General features: G+C 39.2%; 1 protein-coding gene across 3 annotated transcripts in view; it reads left to right on the forward strand.

Annotated features, from left to right (window-relative positions):
• The window catches only part of psme3 (proteasome activator subunit 3), a 42,422-nt gene that overhangs the window by 15,757 nt on the left and 1,313 nt on the right, over positions 1-25,352 (forward strand). For 2 of the 3 annotated variants that reach the window (XM_069907295.1, XM_069907298.1), the window contains 9 exons: positions 1,284-1,346; positions 3,496-3,603; positions 10,799-10,847; positions 14,574-14,692; positions 16,822-16,890; positions 17,768-17,835; positions 18,064-18,118; positions 21,324-21,410; positions 24,847-24,940. In XM_069907295.1, the coding sequence (XP_069763396.1) occupies positions 1,284-1,346; positions 3,496-3,603; positions 10,799-10,847; positions 14,574-14,692; positions 16,822-16,890; positions 17,768-17,835; positions 18,064-18,118; positions 21,324-21,410; positions 24,847-24,940 (712 nt within the window). The remainder of the gene's footprint in view (positions 1-1,283; positions 1,347-3,495; positions 3,604-10,798; positions 10,848-14,573; positions 14,693-16,821; positions 16,891-17,767; positions 17,836-18,063; positions 18,119-21,323; positions 21,411-24,846; positions 24,941-25,352) is intronic. The other variant, XM_069907296.1, reaches the window with a different exon arrangement.

Raw genomic sequence — 25,352 nt, forward strand, 5'->3', positions numbered from 1 at the left:
AAGTGAGCCCATGCTAAGTGAGCCCATGCTAAGTGAGCCCATGCTAAGTGAGCCCATGCTAAGTGAGCCCATGCTAAGTGAGCCCATGCTAAGTGAGCCCATGCTAAGTGAGCCCATGCTAAGTGAGCCCATGCTAAGTGAGCCCATGCTAAGTGAGCCCATGCTAAGTGAGCCCATGCTAAGTGAGCCCATGCTAAGTGAGCCCATGCTAAGTGAGCCCATGCTAAGTGAGCCCATGCTAAGTGAGCCCATGCTAAGTGAGCCCATGCTAAGTGAGCCCATGCTAAGTGAGCCCATGCTAAGTGAGCCCATGCTAAGTGAGCCCATGCTAAGTGAGCCCATGCTAAGTGAGCCCATGCTAAGTGAGCCCATGCTAAGTGAGCCCATGCTAAGTGAGCCCATGCTAAGTGAGCCCATGCTAAGTGAGCCCATGCTAAGTGAGCCCATGCTAAGTGAGCCCATGCTAAGTGAGCCCATGCTAAGTGAGCCCATGCTAAGTGAGCCCATGCTAAGTGAGCCCATGCTAAGTGAGCCCATGCTAAGTGAGCCCATGCTAAGTGAGCCCATGCTAAGTGAGCCCATGCTAAGTGAGCCCATGCTAAGTGAGCCCATGCTAAGTGAGCCCATGCTAAGTGAGCCCATGCTAAGTGAGCCCATGCTAAGTGAGCCCATGCTAAGTGAGCCCATGCTAAGTGAGCCCATGCTAAGTGAGCCCATGCTAAGTGAGCCCATGCTAAGTGAGCCCATGCTAAGTGAGCCCATGCTAAGTGAGCCCATGCTAAGTGAGCCCATGCTAAGTGAGCCCATGCTAAGTGAGCCCATGCTAAGTGAGCCCATGCTAAGTGAGCCCATGCTAAGTGAGCCCATGCTAAGTGAGCCCATGCTAAGTGAGCCCATGCTAAGTGAGCCCATGCTAAGTGAGCCCATGCTAAGTGAGCCTTCTTTGGAATGTGGAGGGAAACTGGAGCACCCAAAGGAAACAAGGTGTACATATAGACAGTGGATTCCAATATTTATCGTTTTGTAATAATATTGATTTAATTAGTATGATGGATATTTTGTTTGTAGAGTTGTTGGCCTCCTACTTTAAGACTTTGTAATTTGGTCATCTGGCAGAACTATAACTAACCATCTGAGTAGAACAACCTTTCACAGTTATTGTATCTGTTAATTTAGACTCAGTAGTAGAATTGCGTATTTATTGTGAGTTATTGATCATTATGAAACAAGTCAATTTCATGTATTTTTTTCTTCTTATTTAAATTTCAAATGTGCACTTTTAGGCAGAAGACTTGGTTGCAAGTTTCTTTCCAAAAAAGTTGCTTGAACTCGATTCTTTCCTTAAGGTATGATTCATAAATATTGGTTGCAGGTGTGTAAGACTATGATTTTGTTAAAACGCTTGAAAGAGGTTTGGATCATGTTGTAGATCTGAATTTGTGTTCAATTTGTGTGATTTATCTTTGGGAATTGGAGGTTGGTTGATTTGTGGCTTTGTGTGACAACTGCTGTCCTCGTATAACAAATTTGGATTTTTTTAGACCCCTGCAATACAAGCTCCACTCCTGAATCATGAAGGCTGATATTTTAATCTTGTATTGTCAAAGGAGGTAAATGTCAAAGGTACCACTTTCAAATTAAATAAAGGTTCTGTCCTCTCTCACTCTCTGTGTGAAGGATTCCATGGCACAGTTTCACATAAAAATATTGGAAATATTTATTTAATACATAAATGTCGACTTACTACAGAAGCTCTATCGAGAGCATCCTGGCTAGTTGCATCACAATGTGGTACGGTTACTGCAGAGAAATGGATCAGAGGTCAATCCACAGGACCTTGAGAGCAGCAGAAAGGATCACTGGAGACTCCATCCTTTCTATCAACATGATCTACCATGATCGTTGTCTGAAGAGGGCACACAAGATCGTTAAGGACTCCTACCACCCTGCACATAGCATCTTCCACCCTTTCCCGTTGGGAAAGAGATACAAAAGTATCAGGGCCAGAGCCACTGGGCTGAGAAACAGCTTATTCCCACGGGTGGTGAAACTGCTGAATGACTGATATGCTGCTCATACAAGATTCTTCAAAGCAAGTGGTGGCAGAATGGAATGATCTTCCGAATGAGATAGTTGCAGCAGGGTCCCTTTTCTGTCATTTAAGAGAAGGTTGGATGTGTACGTGGAGGTGAGGGTGTTGGAGGGTTATTGGCGGAGAGCGGGAGGTTTGAGCTAGTGCAGTTCTAGTGAACGGTGCGGACTTGAAAGGCCGACATGTTTCCGTTCTGTAAATGATTATATGATTATTTAACAATATTTTCATATATGTACTGCATATACTGCAAATCATTTGTAAATACGTGCTTGCATGTTTTTTACACCAAGGATGAAGCATGATGTTTCATCCAGTTGTACTTTACAATTGTTTGATAATAATAAACCTGAACTTGAAATCACCTCCAGGACAAGGGGAGAATATCTATTCCAACTGTCGACACTTGAAGAAATATATTATGAGATCATAATCACATTGATACTTGTGGGTCATTGCAGTGTGTAAATTGACTGCTGTGATTCCAGCATTTCAGTTCAGTCTGCACTTTAAAATAATCTGGAGTTGCAAATATGCTGTAGAAATCTGATAATTTTTTTCAATTAAAATTGTGTTGATGAATGAAGATATTGTTCAAACCTTCCCCCACCCCTTTGTTTTTTTGTATGCTATAATTAGTTATTATTACATGTTGAATTAAGGAATGTAATTATTCTCTGAAACTGCAAAAGTACAATTATTTAAGGTCCTTATTTTTTTGCCTACAAGAAAATTCAAGAGTAGGGAGGTTATGATGAAATTGTACAAGGCATTGGTGAGGCCAAATTTGGAGTACTGTGTACAGTTTTGATCACCAAATTATAGGAAAGATATAAACAAAATAGAGAGAGTGCAGAGAAGGTTCACGAGAATTTTGAAGGTTTGAGTTACAGGGAAAGGTTGTGCAGACTAGGGCTTTTTTCTCTGGAGCGTAGAATATTGAGGGGGGACTTGATAGAGGTGTTTAAGATTTTAAAAGGGACAGACAGAGTCAATGTGCATAGGCTTTTTCAACTAAGAGTGGGGGAGATTCAAACTAGAGGGCATGGTTTAAGATTGAAGGGGGAAAATTATAAGGGGAACATGAGGGGAAATTTCTTTACGCAAAGGGTGGTAGGGATGTGGAATGAGCTTCCGGCAGACGTGGTTGAGGCGGGATCATTGGTTACATTTAAGGAAAGACTGGATAGTTACATGGAGAGGAGAGGAGAGGACTGGAGGGGTATGGACCGGGCGCTGGTCAGTGGGACTAGGAGGGTGGGGATTTGTTACGGCATGGACTAGTAGGGCCGAACTGGCCTGTTCTGTGCTGTAAGTGGTTATATGGTTATTGTGTGAAACCCTTGAATTTGTAACTAGTGGTATGTAATCATTTGACTCACTCTGAGGTACTTCCTTCCTAGGAACCCCTCTCTAATATTTCAGATTTGGCAACCATTCATTCAGATCTCAATTTGCCTGTGCCAGAGCCTATAATACTTACCAACAGTCATGATGGCTTGGACAACACTGTGAGTACTTCAGTAACGCAATGCATGCAGTATCTTCGGATTTTTACTATGAATGTGTAATGAAGGGAATAAGAGCTCATTTGGAAAGGTTGCGTAATTAATAATACTTTGGTTGTATTACATTGGCAAAGCAATGCTCTAGCTTTCTGATATTTTAATTGTGGTTTAACCCTTTGGACTCCATATCCCTGTTTTCTGGGATTACCAACACCGTGTCCCCATTTTCTGGGACTGGCTTTGTACCCAATTACCAGCTGGTTCGTACTGGTGTTCGTACTGTAGTTTACCCATGGACCCAGTCTGGAGTAGATATTATGAAAAGTTAAAAATGACTGGAGTCCAAAGGGTTTAAAAAGTAAAAAAAACCTTTGTAAAATGTAATTGCTAATAAGTTTTATCTGGCATTGCTGAGCTGGATTGTGCAATTATAAAGTAATTGCCCCAGGATTCAAATGTTGGTTGCCTGAAACAATGAGTAAATGCTTCTTGTTGAAACAGTACACTTTTTTTGTAATATCTGCCCTCTATCGGTGTTTGCAGATTTCATAGGATTCCTTCTAAACTGCATGAATTAAAGCTGATACACTGATCCAGAGTTGCATCTTGTGATATTAGCTTTATTTTTAAAATAAATGTTGTGACTTAAGGATTACACTGAACAACAAAGAGTTTTCTTCCTGAACACAAAAAAAACACCTTAAATTTTCCTATCGCGGACTGTTTTTCAGATACAACCTATTTTTGTGATTTTTCTCCCATAAGTCTACTTCACACATACAAAACTATGAAGTGCAACATGTCATTGAAATTTAATTTTCTGCATTAACACTTGGACTTCTTCCCTGCTGATCTTGGTACAGTCTTTAGCCCCTTTCAAATTTTAGCACTTGGGTAGCCCTCCTGGGACCCGGGTGCAATTACTGGGGCAAAGGTGCTGGAAGCACCTTTCAAATCGCCCGGGGATCTAGTCATTAAATCGCCAACCCAGCCATTTAAGGGGATTCCTGATCCCGCAATGACATGTCATGCACTCACCGGAAGTACTACAGGATGTTCAGATGCTGGCTGCCGCACGCACGCAAGCGCTGATGTCACCGGAATAAGTGGATTGGCCATTTTTTTAAAAACAAATCGGCCATGGACTAGACTTCGGTAAGTTTAACTGGGTTCCCTGACTGCCTCTGAGGTAGGTCAGGGACCAGTTGGGTTCTGATGGGGTTGACCCAGTTGGACCCTTTCCAACTGCTACGTAACTGGTGCGCTATAACCATGCAAATTGCCTGGTTAACCCCATTTCGAACATGGAAAAGGGGTCAGGTCAGGTGGAATGTCTTGATGCTGGCCGACTATTCTTGGACACTGACACGAAGCATTAGATGATGTGTAAAAACAAAATTCAGAGGCAGAAAACTTTTTTGGTCAGTTGAACTAACGCAATGTGTCAGCATCTTTATGCTAAACAATATAAGTTAATTTAATGTTTCTCCAACTTCCTACATGATGCATTAAATCTGAAAATATCCATGTATTCAGCTTGAAGTTGTCCAATCATAATCTCTAATTTTTTTTTCAGGAAGCAAACCTTTTGGAAAAAATTGTTGTCCAGTGCTCTTTTTTTTGTGCATTTATTATTTTAGTTTTAGAGTAAAACCAATGTCAGGAGGGTTATTGCCCTCTTTAGAGGAAACAAGAGATTTGCAGAAATTTTGAAACCTAAAGCATCCCAAGGTGGGTGCCTAGTGCTAACCTGGTTTTTATTATAGGTAAACCCCCCCCACTTTATGAAACTAGAGCCTTGCTAAGAAACCTTTCGTAAGCGTACCATTCACTACTATTGAGGCTATTTTTGAAAAAGTGAAACCCCATTCAAATTTATTTCAGCTAGCAAACATAGGTTTCTTCATAAAAGCTAATTTTCATAAAATGAGTACGAGTATTCATAAAACAGAGTATACCTGTATTTATTTTGATCCATACTTTTAAACTATTGTTAGTTATAATGTTTTACTGATAGTATAAAAGTAACAGCCAAGCTTTCAACCGGAGTAAAAGTGGTGCATTTTGGAAGCACTCGGCAGGACGTGCTGCATCTGTGGAGAAGAGAAACAGAGCTAATATTTCAGGTTGAAGACACTTCATCAGATTGAGGAAGGAGACTAAAAGAATTTCAAACTGCAGGGAGATTGTGGGGGTGTTGGGGTAAAATGGGGTGACCAGAGGGATAAGCTGGGAACTAGAGTGAGAATGTAGTAAAGAAAGACAAAAGAATGGAGGAATGGCAAAATGGAGAGCAGGAAGACGTGCCCTGGTGATGGGTCAGGCTGGACGACACCACCACCACTCTGAGAGATGGAAACTCAGGACTGGACGACTGAAATGGACAGAAATCAAGTTATCTGAACATGTAGCATTTGATGTCCAGAATGCTGCAGCATGCCTAGATGGAAAATGAGATGATGTTTCTCAACCTTGCATTGGGCCTCATTGTAAAAGTGCATGATGCCACAGGCTGATTGGATAAAGTGGGTGTGCGGTGAGGAATTAAGTGGCAGGCAACATGCTGAATGCAGGTGACCACATTGTAAGCACTAAATACAGTGTGCTGGATATTTACTGATGTAGTCTTCAAAGGAGAGCATGAATAAATGTATCTTGCTATTTTGCTGCTGCTGTTCCTTTAACGCCATTCTGAATCAGATGTAATGAAAACTAAAGCTATTCACTGTTCCAACACACACACCTTTACAGCGCCATTGATCGGGATCAGACCGGGGTTCGAATCCCATGCTGCCTGTAAGGAGTTTGTACGTTCTCCTTATGTCTGTGTAGGTTTTCTTCAGAGGCTCCAGTTTCCTCCCACGTTCAAAACGTACCTGGGATGTAGGTTAATGGGGTGTAAATTGGGCGGCACAGACTCGTGAGCCGAAATTGCCTGTTTCTGTGCTGTATGTCTAAAAAGAACAAGCTTCAGACTAATCCAACTGATACATTTTGGATTTATGACAGCAATCAGAGAAAAATATTTTTTTTTGTTGTATGTGTTTGAGGCAAATACTTGATATATTTTTATCTACATCAGTATGATGCAGAAGCCAAGATACTCTACACTAGCAATGCCAATACTTCGGCCCCTGGGCCAACTGCGGCCTATTGCCTTTTTTTCCCTTGGTTTTTTTTAACTCCTCCTTCTAAACAAGGTTAACTTGCATATCCAATATACATAGGAAACAAAAGACAACATTTGGAAACTGGACAACGCTGTTCAGGAGGCATCCAAACACCCTAATTCTTTAAATTATGATACTCCATGAATGGGCCCCACGTCTTGTAAAAATTCACCTTTACATCTTTAACATTATATTTGATTTTTTTTTCTAAACTTAGGAAGGACATGACCTCCTGTAACCATTGACTATGAGTAGCTGGAGCGCTGTCTTTCCATTTCATCAAGATTGCCCGTCTAGCTATCAATGAGGTAAAAGCTCGTATTCACTTCTGAGATGGAGTCAATAATATTCCCTCTTCTTGAGAAACAAAAGACAACTAAAGAAATTGAAGGGCACGGTTCTAATTTGACCTCAAAAATGACTGATAAAATTTGAAAATAAGACCAAGAACAAGGCCAAAACGTGTATCAAAGAAGCCTCAAATATTTTAAATGTCACATAAAGGATCAATATCAGAAAAAAAACAAGATAGTTTAAAGATATTTTTAACCATTGCCCATTTTTAAGAAGCCCAGGGTGAATTTTAAAAATAAAATGAAAAATGACCTATTAGAAAATAGTCTCTTAACAATAAATTGCCCTGTATGTACATTGCACTTCTTGGTTTCAACACTAGATGTCGCTGTCATTTTGAACGATTACTGCACTGACGTTGAAATGTTAACTCATCGATGAAAACATTTACCCCAGTTTAAAAAAAAATGTTTACTTCTGATTTTAAAATAGTGGAACCGAAAAGACAGAAAATAGCAAAAGTGCTGAAAATTTTCGACATTGAGGAAAATGAAGTCAAGGGATTTGCAAGGAATCTGTAAACTTTAATAGTCTAACTTTAAAATACTAGCTGCAGATTTATACGTTGCATAATAATTGCATCATAATCAACTGTATTCACTGAGAGTTGTGGAGGAATGTTGGAGACACCCTTGTCCCTTTCTTGATCTTTTCTCCTGTTCTTATTTTGAACCCAGCTTTTTATTTTGCACTGCTTTTTGAATGGGAGTTTTATTGTACTCATTTAAATTAAATTTGAAAACAGCAGATATAGAAAGGTCTACTGTGATATCAAGAGTTAAACTATTCAATAGTGTTGTGCAGTTATTTTGATAGATAATTAATTTTCAATAGAACAAGGGTTTTGTGGTCTAAAAACACTCTTTCTTGCAGTTGCACTAGTTGAAAACTGCTGGGCTTAATATTGTATGGCCCTTGTATTTTTCTGTATGTGGTCGACAACCAAAAATGTTTGGCCACCTCTCTACACATTTCTAAAGCAAAAAAGAAACTACCAACTAAATTACAGAATTGGATTTGTATATCCAAGCAATTTGCAAATGCAAATTATTTTAAGAATAAAAAGTATCACGATACAGTGATCTATCTCAGGAAGTGCGCTTGTATTATTAACTATAAGAGATGAGTTTTATGCAGTGTTCCTCACATTGGGAACCTTTCTCATACTGTCTGAATGGAAAAACTTTTCTAAGTCAAGCAGGAATCAAGAATGAGTAGAATAACAGTAAGGTACAAAGGTTAGCGGTGGGGTGGGGGGGGAGGGGGAGGGGGAGGGGGAGGGGAGTCCAGAAACAAACAGGAATGAAAAAGTTACGGCAAGGGATATGGGAGGTGTAACTTGGTAATACCTAAAGCTCATTTTGCCATAATGGATTGCAGAAAGGGGACAAGGAGCAAGTAGCAGACCAGTATTAGAACAGCAGAGGATGAGGATAAAGTCATGAGCCCCTGTCACACAGGCACTTGAACCCAGTAATTAACTGGCAATTGACCAGTTCATGTGCCAGCGTTAACACTTCTGAACCAGTATGGGGGCTCAAAATCAACCTGGGAATCAACTGTTTCTGGAGGGTGTATCATTGCCAATCCATTTTGAATTAGCTCCAATGTGAACGGGTGGCCCGGTATATCCGGTCCTATTAGTGACACACTGATGATGTTCTTGCATGTGTGGGAGGTTCTTAAAGAGACAGGGAATGGAAAGAGCAAAAAATGTTCTTTACACAGCATTCATGTGATTCTTCCGTTATGAAGAGCCTCCAATAGTTCACACTGAAACAAAGCTGGCATTTTTACAGGTCACTGCGACTTTTTACACAGAAAGCCATATTTGATGGCATGTTAGACCCACTTGTTTTTCCCCAAAAAATGGCTTAAAAATATTCCCACAGTCTTGAATGCCAGACTGAAATCGGTGGGTTGTGCTGTCGGTCCTAACACTGGTCATTGTTGAGTTGAGAAAGTGTGAGGTCCATGAGAAACAAATCTGGGCACAAGGCTTTGCTATCAAATGTTGCTTCTATTAACACACAACAATTAATACAAGAGCGTAAGAAAATCAAAGCGGGAGTAAAACATGCGCACAATGGATAAAAGAGCATGGGGAAATGCACACATTGTATAAAAAAAGCATAGCAAAATAAACACACAATTTATAAAAGAGTGGGAATGTCTACTGCAAGTATTGATCTATAGAAGTGGATTTTAAACTTTTTCTTTCCACTCACTACCTTACATAATTCCTGCTAGCTATCGTTGGAGGCTGGTGGGGGAACGTGGGCTTCAAACTTTTCAAATGGAGGACAAATCCACAGACCAGCTTGCTCACAATCTGGTAGACCTTGTGTCAAATCTTTATGGTTTGTGATTGCTCTCACAAGCTGGCAGGTCTAGTGTCAAATCTAGAGTTAAGGTTAGACTTTCCCAAGCTTGTATGTGTTTTATTCTCACTACCACTTCACACACTCACTATAAATTGTGCGCTTGCATTTTATTCCCACTACCTCTTTCCCTTGCTTGCTATAAACTGTGTGCGTATTATTCCCGTTACCATTTCCCCCACATCCACCATGTGTAAATAAAATCATTTGCTACAAAACTGCGTTCAGGGTCCTTGCTTTTGAGACTCATCAAAATCTGTTTTCTCACTCATTGCACACATCCCTGCTGCCCCCCAATCCATAGAGTGAAGTGTGGGTAATCTTATAAAACAAAACATTCACTGCCTGTGAGTGCGTAATACATCATTCAGGACATCACCACTGGAGGGCTGCCCTTAGCCCTGCAATACTAGGTAGATAATCTGAAAGGACACACACAACTGATTTTTCTGGGTCCAGTGTGAACAGCCCTACCGGTATTTCAAAACCGGTCATTCACGTGCCAATTTAACAGTTTGTCAATGTAAAAATCCTATGGATTTCCATGAAGGTGCTATCTAATTGATTTAAAGCCAAGCCACAGCTGAACAACTTCCACTATTCCTGTAACAAACTTCACAACATTTGCAAACATTTGACAGAAGTTTCCATTTATTTTTGCCAAAACTGTTTTATTTATTAGACCCTAGAGGGTTGATCTGACAGATATACAGTCGCATACATTTACTAATCCCTTTTAGATTGCAAACTGTGAAGTGAAGAGCTGGAGCATAGCATAGATTACGTTGTGTTTAAACAATTGCAGTTACAATTTAAGAATTTGAAAATAGCCTTCAGTAACTTGCTCACTTTTGTTTTGGCCTAAATAATTATCCGCAGCAGGCTATCAATTTGACCAAGCAAGAAACGGGGAAAAATGCGTTCAAGTTGATAAATTATTGAATTCTATGACCCAGCAACTTTGGAAGCTGAGTCACTGAATTCAAAGTAGATGTATAGACTTCCAGACATAAGAGGGCTCAAAGGACATGGAGCAAGAAAATTGGTTTAGAGCTCAGACATTATATAAAATAGAGCAAACTTTAGTGTCTGAATGTTTTCCTTGTTTACCACAATCTAAGTTAAATGAAAACTTATCTGCAGGCTTTTTTTTTAATTTTAAATAATTCTCCCTCACTGCTTAGGTTACTTCTCATAGTCTTGGTCACCATAATTCTCTTTGGCTTCTCCTTCTCTTTGATCCTGCCCAGATCTTGGAATTTTATTTTAAACATGTACTTTAACTAATTTCAGTGCAACATTAAGAAGAGGAAGCTGGAAGACGGCGAAACGAATTGTCCAGGTACTGAAAACTTGTGTGTAAAATGTGTTGTCTTTCGATTAATTTTTGTGTTGCTATTACTTACAAGTGGTTACGTTTAAGAATCTCAAGTGTCACCAGTGCAGAAGATGGAGCCTAAAATGATCTTTTCCCATTTGTCAGGCAAAATCCATCACATTTCACCATTGGACAATTCATTATCAACTTTGCCTATTTGACACTTTTCATAGCCTGGCTTGCTGATTTTACCACTACTTCATTTTCCATCTCAAAAATATGCATTTCTCTGAGTGTGCAGTGTGTCTTTGTTAAAATTGCATAGCTTTCTCCAAGTGCATTGGGAGGGATTTAGTATTTATCTTTGAATTGTTCATCAGTGCAAATTGCTGAACATTTTTGCGCACTGTGCAGTAGAATGTTACCAGTCGAAATTTTGAACTTGAAGAAGCCTCTATAATGTGTTTAATTATTTTTCTTCTTGGTTGCTCAGTGGGATGTGAACAGCATGGATGTCATATGCTGAAATAGGCCTCAGACTGAAAGTTGAGGACTGGCTCAATCTAACGTTCACTGGTCCCCACCTTGCCCACCAAATCTGCTGTTGCTCTAATATCCTCCATGGGGTTTGTTGTCCACAGTAGCGGAAGCTTTTTGAGTGGAAAGGAAATGCAATGTAAGAGAGTAGGAGATGCTTGTTATAAAAAAGGACCGGTATTATTTTTTTTTAAATTAAGAGTTCAAGGAAAAAAGCGATTATTAAATTATTCTAATATTAATGAGGAAATGGAAAAAATCTACAAACAGATCGTGCACGAACAGCAAAATGATTCCGGCAGATCTTATTGATCCATTCAATTGATTGTGACAGGATGGGACTAAATGGGAGGAAAAAGAAAGAAATAGAACAAGATAAAATATTGCTAGGTACTATATCTCACTAAAGTTTGTTATCGTGGGACTTCTGTCATTTTTTTTGCATATCACTCTATCCCACCTACTCAGATAAATCTTTTACATGGCAAATTCTAATTTCTCCTGCCTGCCTCATCTCATTTTGAGTTCTTCTTTTCCGATCTTGCTCATCTTCTGGAATAACTTCCTTAAGAGCTTGTACCCTATGCCTTAAACTGGTAAGCATTTCAAAGCCTGAGCGAGCATGTGAAGTTGAGCTGCAGATTGCCAGCGTTGAATTTCCCTCGCGTTATCATTCTCCTCGACCTTGCGAATTAACTGCACAATAAAATGTCTGCGGTACACACTTGGTGTTCTCAGTTACTCATTGAGCGATGAAGAATTTTGCACCCATCCATCAATGGTTAACACAAGAGTCTCTAAGTTCTGACCTTAAATTGTTTGAGTAATTCTGTTACCAGCATCAGCTTGCAAGGCAGTATTCACCAAACTATTGCAGCATACAGGGCCATTAAATCTTTGTTAATAAATTTTCCTTCTGTTGAAAAACTTTGTGGCCCGCAGGGAGATGATATATTTAATATTAAGCATTCCTCTGTCTTATTCCCCCTCCCTCAACTCACAGCTAAGATTTCAGATGCCTCATTGGCAGTGAGATCAGTCTTTCGCAACAGGCTGTTTTGTGTGACTGGATGAAGGCAAGCTTTTCAAGGGTGTGGATGTTGTAATTGTTTACCATCACAACCATTTTTGGCAAATCTAGTCTCTGAATTACAATCCAAAGTTTAATGAGTCCTGACAGTATTTATCATTGCCATTTCTGAAATATAAATACAATGTGTTTTTTTCCAAATACAATATATATCTTCCTGACGGTAGATTGCTAACGCAAATTAATGTAGAGTTTTAAAGAATCATTCCATTAATCTTTTCCACCTTTATATTAAAAAAAAGATGTTTCCATGATGTAAAGACGGCTAGTAATTCAGATTTCTGCATTATGAAACAACTGGAATTAAGCATCCTGGCATGTTTATTCAGCAATTGTACGCTTATTACAATTTAGAAAGAAGGATTTTTATTTTCTCCCAACTTCACATAAGCTGTCTACTGTAAAATACTGAAAATCTTGGTCCAAGCTCTCAGCTTTTTTTGAGAATGTCAGGAAAAAAGGTTTTAAAATTCATGTGGATGGTAAAGTTACTCGTCGAGTGACCCAAGTATTGATCCCAGCAAATCCCACCTCAGCAGCTGTGGAACTTAAATATGAAGCTAATCTCCATAATGATGACAGAATCTGATTAAATTTATTGTTTAAAGAGAATCCATCACATTCCGCAACATCTACCACGGAAGTTAATTCCAATAACACTGATTGAAACAACCAGCTTGTAAGAATTCACCAGATTCAATAGCATCTTCCTGGGGGGAGGGGTGGGGGTGGGGGGGGTGCGGGGTGGGAAATCTGCTGTCCTTGTCCAATCTAACTTGGATGTGACTGTGGTTGATCACCTCTTTGATTCCAGAGCAGTGAGAGATGACTAAAAATTGCCAACCACATCAAAATTATTTCAAATTGAATTGAAGACGCATGGAATAGTTACAGGAAGAGGCCTTTCAACCCACGTTGGCCATTTCAGCTCTCACAGTGCAGCTCACAGTTTACCATGATAAGCCTTTTTTCCTAGCCTTTGCTAAATCTTTTAGCAAAATGTTCCCATTTCTGATAGTTTGAAAGTTACTTTACAGTAAGGTGCTTACACAAACTTATATTGAATGATCTATAAATGTGCAATTTCTCTCCACCGCACCACGAGAGGCAAAAGTTGGGAGATGGAAGGCTCTTCCGTTTACTTTTGGTCCTTTTTTTTGTCTGGCATAGTGCTGTGCTACATTGCTTCAGATCAAACTTGAGCACAACCCTACTGGTGAAAATTTCCCACCAATCGGAAGCATATCCCCCGACTTGTGGCTCAGTGGACAAACCTGAAGAAGTGGTGTTTTGGATCTGGAGTTTCACTGGCAATGTTTTCTGCTGGTAACCAGGCGATTGCTGTGCAATGTACCTTGATGAAGGCAGCAAGGATGATCGTGGATGTGCAATATGTTGTATCCATGAAGCAGTTTGATAGTTTTTATTCTGACATTATTGCATGGTCAAGATTTGTATAATTCAGCTTTTTTTTAAACGAAGGTGAAACCTTTTTACAATTCTTAATTTAGCTTTTCTTTTAATTATTGGACAATTTAGCCTTCCTGAGATATCTATATTAAAACATGCATGTTGCTTTCCTAGATTGGTTTCTTTGAAACCAGTTTTCCAGAGAATCATTAATAGAAAACAAATCAACTTGCGTAAACACTGAAGAAAATATGGCAGGTATCAAGTACTTTATTATCCTTAAAGTACTTCGGGTTTTTTTTAAGCAAAATTATATTATTTGCGTTTGACCCGTTTGATTTGCCTGTTGCAACTATTTCCCAACTAGAAAATCCACATGAAGTTGCTCACAGTGGAGGTTTTGTAATTCCTATTGTGGGATTCAGGCACAACATAGAAATCTGGCCTGCTTGTTTTGAAAATTAATTGTGGAAAAGGCTGAATATATTTGACAATTTTGCTGCCACCTGATTTGAAAAGTACTGAAATGTGAGCTATTTTTCAAAAATGCTTTTGAATTAGCTGTATCTTTCCAGCATTTTCTGTTTCCATTGTCAGGAATCTGCAACTTTTGATAGATTTACAGTATTGAAATAAATGATTTTAAATGAAAAATCTATGTGACACCTTGATGTTTATTTCTGCTTGAACTAATGGTCTTCTCAACATTGCAGTTACAGGTACAAAGGTGTTTATAATGCCAAATGGAATAATGAAGAGTAACCGACAGCTGGTTGAGATGATTGAGAAAATAAAACCAGAAATTAGGACACTTATGGAGAAATGCAATACAGTAAGTTGTGTAACTTTGAAACTGTTCTTGCGTATTTGCAATTAAGGGAATTTTTTTTTAAATCATCTTTCTATCCTTTTCCACTAAACAAGGTTGAAAATTAACGTTCATAAAGTCAAGTGGCACAGTCTTGGAGAGGGACAACGCAATGCCAAAATTCCAGATTAACACTAATATGATGGTAGTCCATGAGCAAGCTGAATATCATTTGGAATTTAATATTTGGATCATTTGATTGCATATCTAATTTTTGTTTCCACATTTAAACAAGACATGATATCCCTTAGCCATTGTGCATGTGCAGGTGGGGGAATTGTCTTTCCATTTAATCAAAATCACACATCTGGCCATCAACGAAGTAAAAGATAAAATGCGGCATTGAGTCGCATTTTCTTGAATGAGCAATTTTAGATCGAGAATATTTGAAGAACTTCTTTCCAAAGTTTTTCTAAGCTTGGGCAAGTTCAGAAAATATGAATTAAAGGAATGCTTTAATGCAAAGTTTGTTGTTTTCTGCTGCATTCCAGCACTTGAAGTGAAACTGATTACAAGCCCACGAGTGAGAATTTCTTACCCCTTCAACCATATTCTGCACTCACTTGCCAGTAAACAAATGAAACTGCAAATTCCAGAGAAAGAAAAGTTACAAAGACTTTACCTGCTGGTTTATTTGGCCTCTTGGAAGACTGCTTTCGCTTTAGAATTTGAAAAGCTAATCAGTGTGAGTGTCTGCTCTGCCTAGGTTACAATGTATTTTCCAAAGAATTGTCCTGAAGAACCTTTTGAGTGAGACTAATTTGAAAAACAAATGGCATTCTCTCTGCAGCCTTATGACACGTATCTGGAACTGACCTTCCAAAAGCAAGCACTAAGCCTCTGCAAAGTCCAATAATTTCAAGCATAAATCCTGTTCTCTTGCCCATTTCTGAATTTATTATTGGTGGCCTTCAGCTGTGAAGTTTCCAAAGTCTGGATTCATTATGTAAAGTATGCATGTACGTGCATTTACAATGAAAGGAAATGGCATAAAGAAAATCAATTTCATTAACATATAAAATAACAAACAAAGATTTGTATCTTTTGTGGGAAGTAAACATTACTGACAAGCTCAGCATTTGTACTCCATCTCTAATTGCCTTTGAGGAGATGGCATTGACGTTGCCATAAATGGATACAGTCCTTGTTCTTTCACTGATAAGGAGTTTGATTCACCAATAATGAATGAACTGTCATACATTTCCAAATCAGCATGTTGTGCATGTCAAGAGTTGAACTCAAGAGAGTGGTGTCCTTGTTCAAAACTATCTTCAAAAAGCCTTGGCAAGTTGCTTCATCTTGTAGCATACACTCCAGACACCGTGTAGGAAAGAGGCATGGCATGAACATTCAGGGTGGTTGGGAGCATACCAATTAAATGGGCTACCTTGTCTTGCATGGTGTTGAGCTTCTTGAAAAGTCATTCCCTGTAGGTTACCTGTCTCTGATGTCTATTTGTAGCTCTGTTATTTTGATATCAGATTCAGCAAATTTTCTGGGCAGTGTGAACCTTAATATTGAAGATGGAAATTTGTCAATGAGCTGGTGGTTAATTTTCCATTTTGGCGATGGTCCACCATATAACACAAGTGCAGTGGAGTGAACAATGAAGTTCACTGAGCTGACCACAAAAAGTCATCATCGTCTGGACCTCTCCTCATTGCTAGTTATATTAAAAAAACATAGATCATCTGTGAGTAAATGATTAGTCAGCAAAGCCTGTTTTTGTTCCTTGTTTTTCCTCCACATTCATGAGCTACATAATATTACTGCACTGCACATTGGAAAAATCAGTACTCCAGAGGAGTAGAGTTTATTCTTACTGTTATTATCTAAACTTCCTGTGGTGGGATGATTAGCACAATGCTGTTACAGTGCCAACGAATGTGGTTCTCCCCGTGTCTGCATGGGTTTCCTATGGGTGTTCTGGTTTCCTCCCATCCTTCAAACCGTAAGGGAATTGTATGTCAATTTGATGTAATTGGGTGGTGCGGGCTCATGGGTTAAAAGGGCCTGTTACCGTGCTGCATGTCCAAATTTAAAACATCAACATTTGTGCAACTGTGTAATATCAATTCTATAAATTATTTTAGGTTAAAATGTGGGTCCAATTATTGATCCCAAGGATAGAAGATGGCAACAATTTTGGTGTTTCTATTCAGGTAATGTCTTTCCTTGTGTCGTGCACTTGTTCTCCGAAGATTTGTTTAGTTTGTACTTTTTGGAGTGAATTTATTCTGTGGGTCAGCTGAGATTGCAAGGCCTTTTCTTGGAACAATGGGCAGAATAATACATTCAGCTGTCTAGTTTGAAATGAGAATTTTCTCAGAAAATCAATTGTCACCACATCTTCAATGCAACACTGGACAACAAAGCTTTTGCTTCCTGAACACTTTTTGAGTGTATTTTATAGATTTTGGACTGCTGATCATGAAAATCACTTTAAAATCTTCCTTTCAAGTATCAATTTTTAGATACAACTTATTTTTGTGATTTCCTGTTCTATTTTAAGTGTACTTCAAGCGTACAAAACCATGAAATGCAGCATGTCATTGAATTTTCATTTTCTGCATTTGCCCTTGGACTCCTTCCCTGCTGATCTTGGTGCAGTCAGTGACAAACAAGGTGAAAGGTTTCACCAGGACATTGCGACCGTGGAAAAGTGGCATCAGGGCATCTGGAATCCATCAGTGCCAGCTGACTATTGTTGGACACTGACACGAGAGGCATCAGATGCTGAGTACAAACAAAGATCAGCGGCAAAACATTTTTTCGATCAGCTGAACTAATGCAAGGTGTCAGCATCATTACGCAATTAAACAGGCTAAATTCAATAAAGGTTAATTTAATGTTTCTCCAACTTCCTCCATCATACAGCAAATCTGGAAATTATCTTTGAGTTCAGCCTGAAGTTGTCTATCGTGATCCCCCATTTTTTTTTCAAGAAACAAACCTTTTGAAATAACACTGTTGAGATGCATCCCAGCCATAATATCGTAGTTATCGGTGCTGCTTTTTATTTTTCTCCCACTCACGCAGGAAGAGACAGTTGCAGAACTTCGAACAGTTGAAAGTGAAGCTGCTTCATACTTGGACCAGATCTCCAGGTGAATATAAACCTTGATGTAAAAATCAATAGTTGAATCTATCCCATTAGCCTATTTTAGTTTACACATTTTGGGTTAGAAGCTTAAAATTAATGCATGGAAAGTGATCTTTAACACTTGATTTTTGACACTTAAAAAGAACTTCAGCAATTTTTTTTGTATGACCTTTTAAATTTTGTGCAGTCTTTTGATTCTTTAAGCCTATAAGACATGGTGTTTTTCTTTCAGATATTACATTACAAGGGCAAAATTGGTGTCCAAGGTAGCTAAGTATCCCCATGTGGTAAGTGTATTTTAACGTGTTAACAAAATGCAATTGAAGGAATATGGATAATTTCTATTATAGCAGTGTAACCATAATGCATTGTTTTGTTGAGGAAGGAGTCTGTTTTACCAGTGTATTAGAAGATTGGTTATAAATAAAATTTTGAGCAATCAGAGAGTGAAAGGCCAAGGATTAACATCAATTACAAGTTTCTGATCCTGACCTGTCTAGCGTGGCCTGTGTTTGAGAGTAGGAAGTGAAGCCTTTATTTTAAAGAAAGAGGGTTTAAGGCAACTTTTCTTTTTGCATTTGGGTTGGGCGGGAGAGCACAAAATGCTCCGAGCCTTGCGTGGGTTGATGTGGAATTGATGTTGCCTGTGGCTGCCACGTCTGGAACATAGTGCCATCATCTCATACGAAGAAGGTAGCCATTCAGAATGGAGGTGTTTTTAATTCTTCGTCCAGAGGATGGGTGACTGATTATAAATTAATCCCTATCAAACTCTGTGGAGGCTCCATTGCTGAGTGTTTTCAAGAAAGAGACCGATATATCTTTAGATATGTGATGCTCATGGGCCTCATGCTGGAGAGTGACACAAAAGATCAAATGAAGCTGGTCCAAGGACAGAATGGCCTATCTTGTGTTGGTGGGAATGGCAATTGAATAGTACCTTAAAATAATAAAAATGGTGGGTCCACTTTTTGTCATCTACATTAACGACTTGGGTGAGTGAGTAGTTGCCGTGGGTAGGAGGTTTGTGTATGACGTCAAAATTGGTGGTGTTGAAGAAAGCTAAGAATACATCAAGATGTCGATGAACTTGGAAATTGGGCCAAGCAGTGACAAATGGAATTTAACTCTGACAAATGTGAGGTGTTGCCATTTGGTTGGGCGGGAGCTGCATGATGAATGGTAGGGCCTTGAGTGCAACAGTGACTCAAGGGTGGGCGGAGGTTTGGTATGACATCGGAAACCCTAGCAATTTTGAGATTTGTGTGGTGGAAAGTGTCCTGACTGGAGACTCGAGGCAAGGAACCCGTGAGCTGCTGAAGACTGCTGCCAGGAGACTCGTGCCGAGCTACAGACTGTTGGAGACTGGCTCAAGTTGGCTGGAAGAGTACCAGGTATCCCCCGCAGGGAGGTGCTGAGGGCCCTGAAGGAGGACCGAGTCAGAGGTTCATATCTGGAGCTCGAATTGCCAATGGTTTGGACTGGACTCTTGTAGGGCTGGAGGCGAATCTATGGACACTCGTTGACTCTCTTTTTTTGCTTCTCTCTCTGATTGTAAGTCTGACTGTAAAAGGCACTTGGGTAATTCCTACCAGTGGCGAATCTGTCTGCCTTGTAAAAAATAATAAATTTCATGACACTTTTATTACTATAATAATAAATTGAATTTCGAACTATACAAGACGTTGGTGAGACTGCATTTGAAGTTGTGCGCCCGGATTTAATCGGCCAGCTATAGGAGAGATAATCATTAAAGCTGTAAAGGTTGCAGAAAAAGATTTGCAATAATGTTAAGGCAGGAACTTTCCTCCATGGAGTACAGGAGGCTAAGGATGGACTTTGTTGAGGTTTCTAAAATAATGAGAGATATAGAGAGACACACTAAGGGACGTAGATAAGATAATTGGTCGAACCTTTTTTTTTCCCTGCAAGGAAATCTAAAGCTGGAAAGAATAGATTTTAGGTGAGAGAGCTGAGAAGCAATATTCTGCTCCAATGCAATCTATAAATTTACTGACAACCCTACCCTTGTTGGCCAAATGATACAAGATGGAGGTCAACAGTTCTCAATGACTGCAAAGCCTAAGAGCTTGTTATGAACTTTTGGAAAGCAGAGGCCGATGAACCATGCACCTGTCTTCGTTGATGGAACCGCGGGGGGCTGATGAGAGTCCTCATATCAAGGGACCTCTCCTGGAGCCAGCATATCGAAGCAACCATGAAGAAGGCACACTTAACACCTCTTCTTTTTAGGAAGTATGAGGTTTGGCATGCTGCAGAATAGCGTCTACGGGCATATTGTGAAAAGTACGCTGGTCGCATCATTGCCTGGATTGGAAACTCAAGTGCCCAGGAACGTCAACTGCAGAAAGTAGCAAACACAGCCGTGCCTTTCACGGACACTGATATCCATTGAAAACATCATGTGAGACACTGCCTCAAGAAGGTAGCCTGGTCACAACCTCTTCACACCTCCTTCAGGAAGAAAGTGCAGAAGCCAGAGTTCCTCTAAATTCCATCCAACAGCTATCAGGCTTTTGAACCTTCCTGCTCTACCCAATCCACAAGCTACCCCAGGACCATGGAGAGATCTGTCTACACCAGTGAAATGTCACTTTTTTTTCTTGCATTAACTACAACTGTGGATATTTATTTATTTATCCTTGGATATTTAATATCTCTATCTGAACATATTGGAGTAATTTCATTTTTGTTATTGTAGTTGCAACAAGTAAGACTCCAAAGTTATTTCATTTGCCTTCATTTGATGAACTATTATGTAGAAAAAACGTTTTAAGGTAATTGCATCAGTTAACACCAATATCCTTTCCCTCAAGTAACTCCTTGAAGAGCAGGTGTTGCATAGAAAACATTTCCTTTGCAATCTGGGTGCACGTTTATCCTTTCGAATTGATGGCAAGTCAGTTGGCAAATTTGCAGTGTGTTCTCCAAATCCAATTGAGAATCTGGCATGATCTGACTTTGCATCTTCCAAAATTGGAATTAAATTGGTGTTGGAGAAGACAAAATGTGACGGTACTCCAAAACTGCAATTTTTCATGTCCACAAATGCTAGCATCGATTTGCATTCACCCCAAATTAAATTAACATTTTTTATATCATCAAAATGGAACAACAATTTATTAATATTTTCCTATAAAGTTTTTTTTAAAATCTTTGAATTTCCAAAAGCAAGTAGATTAGGAAAGTAACTTTTTTTGGAAAAATTTTGTGGCTTGTTTAGCTTCTCCCCTCTTGAGGATTCCCTCCACCTTGGTATCGTTTTTCTTTGCAATGTGTCCTTAACCATTTTCCCAAGTTGTTGAGCCTAAATACTGAGAGCCTATTGTTTCCTGAAATCTGTTACAAATTTTGTGCTCTCAAAACTGTTTCTGAATTTCCCCTTGCATGTTAATGTGTCAGTGGGGCTGTTGCAAAGCTGCTTCCAGCTAACTATCCCAATGGAAATAATTTGTCTCTTTTTGACTTCAGGAAGATTATCGTCGTACTGTATCAGAAATTGATGAAAAGGAGTATATTAGCCTTCGATTAATTGTTTCTGAGCTGAGAAATCAATATGTAAGTATAAATTCAGTCCAAATCAGCAATAATCCAGTGAGAAATCTTTTGCCCTCACTTTTTCCTTTGAATATCTCAAGCTGTGCTTTCAGAAATGCTTATTTTTCAGCTTGAAATGGCCTCTTCCTGTTTCATCTGCCAAAAAGACATCTGTTGTAGGCTTTTTCACTTTCCTGGATACACTTGCCTTCTTTAACCATATATAACCATTTGCGGAGCGGAAACAGGCCATGTTGGCCTTTCGAGTCCGCACCGGTTTACTGATTTTGTGTGCCCTCTTCAGGCATTGGTCCCGGTAGATCTTCATTCAATAACGATGGGCGAATTCAATGCAGGTGTCTTTAGATCGGTGAATATTTGGAGATGTAAATTACCATTCTAATTCTCAGTTGGGAGATGTGGTATGTTTTTCCATAACATTAAAAGACAGAAAGTACATCAAGAATGAGTAAATTACAACCTGTGAAAGAAATAGAAAAGGCTCGGAGGGATGTAGGCCGAATGCAGGTAAAAGGGACTAACTTTAGTAAACAATTTGAATCTGCATGGACAAGATGGGCTGAAGCATCTCAATATCGTACGATAAAGTTTTACAAACAACAATATCCCTCCTCCATTATATCTTTAAATACTTATATGGCTAATAATAGAATAATGGGTCAGATGTTATTTTACCTTTCTGACTTGCATTTGCATTTACAATTATACAATTGATAAATATAATTGATTAAGACAAAAGTAGAATGGGTTGCTCCTGTCTAAGAAAACATCAAAGGATGACTCAGCAAAATCATAAATTCATACAAGACATTGGAGCAGAAATAAGCTATTTGGCCCATCAAGGCTGTCTCACCATTTTAATCATGAGCTGATGTATTATCCCAGTCAGCCCCACTGTCTTTCCTTCTCCCCATAACTTTTAATGCCTCGGTTTATCAAGAACCTTTCAATTTTAATCTCTGTCTTAAAGACACCCAATCACTTACCCAGATTTACCACCTTCTGGCTGAAGAAATTCCTATGCGTCTCTTCTAAGCGGATACCCTTCAATCATGAAATTGTGTCCTCTTGTCCTAGATTCTCCTACTATGGGAAACAACCTTTCTACATCTACTCTGTCCATGCCTTTCAACATTTGAAATGTTTCAATGAGTTCCCCCTCCCCCCCCCCCCCCCCACCACCATTCTCCTAAATTCTAATGAGTACAGGCCAAGAGCTGTCAAGCGCTCCTTGTATTATAACCCTTTAATTCCTGATAATCTTCCTTGTGAAACTTCCTCTGAACCCTCTCCAATATCAGCACATCCTTTCAAAACTGCTCACAATACTTCAAGTGTGGTCTCACTAGTGCTTTATAAAGCCTCAGCATCACAACCCTGCTCTTGTTTTCTCTTCCCCTTGAAATGAATGCCAGAATTGCATTTGACTTCTTCACTACCATGTCAACATGCAAGTTTACCTTCAGGTTTTTCCAGCACAAAATCTCCCAGGTCTTTTTGCATCTAGATAGTTTCAATTTTCTCCCCATTTAGAAAATAGTCTGTCCTTTTATTGTTTATCGACCAAACTGCACGACCGTGCACTTTCTGACCTTGTATTTCATTTGCCACTTCTCTGCAATTTGGCCATTCACAGCACCATTCATTCCATAATCCAAATCATTAATATACAATAACCTGCACCAACACTGACCCCTGCAAAAAACCACTAGCAACTGGCAGCCAACCAGAATATGATCCCTGTATTCCAACACTCTGCTTTCAGCCAATGCTCTACCCACTTTAGCATGTTTCCTGTTATACCATGGGCAGATTATAAAGCGATTGGGAGTGGTACAAATGATAAATTCATATGGGTGGTACAAATTACAGAATCAAAAATTCACATGGGCTAATTATAAAATACGATAGAGGTAGGTTGGTTGTTTCCATTGGTGGGAGAGACTAGAATTCGGGCACATAGCTTCAAGATCCAGGGAAGTAGATTTAGGACCGAGACAAAGAGAAACTGCTTTTCCCAGAGGCTGGTGAATCTATGGAATTTGTTTCCCATTGAAGCAATGGAGGCTACCTAAGTGAATATATTTAAGACAAGATTGCTTAGACTTTTGGGGATTTACAGGATATGGGGAAAATGCAGGTAGGTAGAGGTGAGATAATCATCAAATCAGCCATGATCTCATTGAATGGCGGAGCAAACAATGGGCTGGTTGACCTACTCATGCTCCTATTTATAAAAAAACGACAATAGGGCATAATACAAATTACACTTGGCAACCCAAAGATTCTGTTCTTTATTCCATAATCTATGAGTAATAACCCTCCTCCTGTGATTGGTGGGGGGAGTTGTTGAGGGGAGAGGACTCTTTAAACCCAACACATGCTGTGAAGTTGCTGTGCTACATGTCTAAATAAAACATAGACAAGTTGCCGGGATTCTCACTGAGCCTACCTCTGCAGTCCTTCTCGATTGATTAAAAACTATTGGGTTTCTTCTAAATTGGTTTCTGATGGTTATTCAAATTATTGCAAAAACCAATAAAAGTAATGGCTCAGCAAGAAAAAGAAACAGTTTCCTTTGATGGCTCATGCGTTTCTTAACGATGCAGCATTTATGCCTTGACACTTTGGAGAGGATCAACATATGCTAAGCTTTGTGGATTTTAATAAATCCTTTGCATACCACAAGAAGAATTTGCAGTCCAAATTGCATAAACAAAAACACTGCATTTCCTTGTCTTGGTTGGAAATTCTTTTATTTTGCCAAATTTTATTATATTTTATCAAAAATGAAAATGTTCCTTGCAACCTTACAACTCCAAACCACAAGGTTTGAAAACTTTTGAATTCAACTTTCCAATCCATTCCTTTCAAGGTGCTACTTGGCTTGGAAGTTATGGCTATTGTTATAAAACGAAGGATAATTATGTACTGTGATCCTAAACTTAAGTCCTATCACACATGGATCATTTAAGTTTCTGGATTTGATCAAATCTGCTGGTATCAGAGTGTAGCGTAAGCACCGGAACATCACTTTGATTAGCTGCAGAGCAGTGTACTTATGAAGTTCCCTTGCATCACCATTCATAATTGATCCAAATTGGAGCTTCAGAACTTGTGCATGTTATATTTGTTTAAATAAACCCTAGATATAAAAAGCTTCAAAAAGAGTTATGGTTCATTTACTCTCCAAAACAAAGTGATGTAAAACAATTTCCAGTGCAGAATTCTGGGGATGATGTACAGTGAGAAGCCCTTAGTTCTTGTGCTGACTTCTAGTGGAAATTACCATGTTCCTTGGACCTTGTAAATCTCTGGATTGTTTTGCCATTAATTGATATAATTTAATTAATTTAAATTTAGACATAACAGGCCCTTCAGGCTCATGAGCCCATGTTGCGCAATTGACCTACAACCCCTGTACGTTTTTTTGAAGGGTGGGAGGAAACTGGAGCACCCGGAAGCAACGCACATAGACACAGGGAGAACGAACAAACTTCTTACGGGCGGAACTGGATTTGAACCAGGTCGTTGGTGTTTTAACAGTATTGTGATAATTATGGTGCAGTTCCTTTGTGGCATTGAGGTCCCAGGTGATGCCCTATCTTTTATCAGGAAAAAAAAGATGGATTCTCAGACCATTGCTCATTTTGGGAACTCATTATAAAGGCTCACTTAAAAGAATTCTGTCTTCCCAGCATGAGTTTCTTTATGGAGGTGGCTTACTTGATGTCCAAGTTCAGCAATAAGTTATCATTGGGAATCAAATCTAAATTTTTCATTGATTCAATTCTATTCCTTGACCTAAAATAGAAAAAAAAATCTTCTGTTGCACGACTTATTCAGTTCCTTCACGGGTAGCTACATGTATGAAAGCTAAATCCTTTTGGCTTCAAAGCCACTGATTTGTAATTGTCCAAAATTTTGTTGATAGATCTTCAG

The sequence above is a fragment of the Narcine bancroftii genome, chromosome 12 (assembly GCF_036971445.1).
Source record: "Narcine bancroftii isolate sNarBan1 chromosome 12, sNarBan1.hap1, whole genome shotgun sequence".
In the NCBI taxonomy this organism is placed as follows: Eukaryota; Metazoa; Chordata; class Chondrichthyes; order Torpediniformes; family Narcinidae; genus Narcine; species Narcine bancroftii.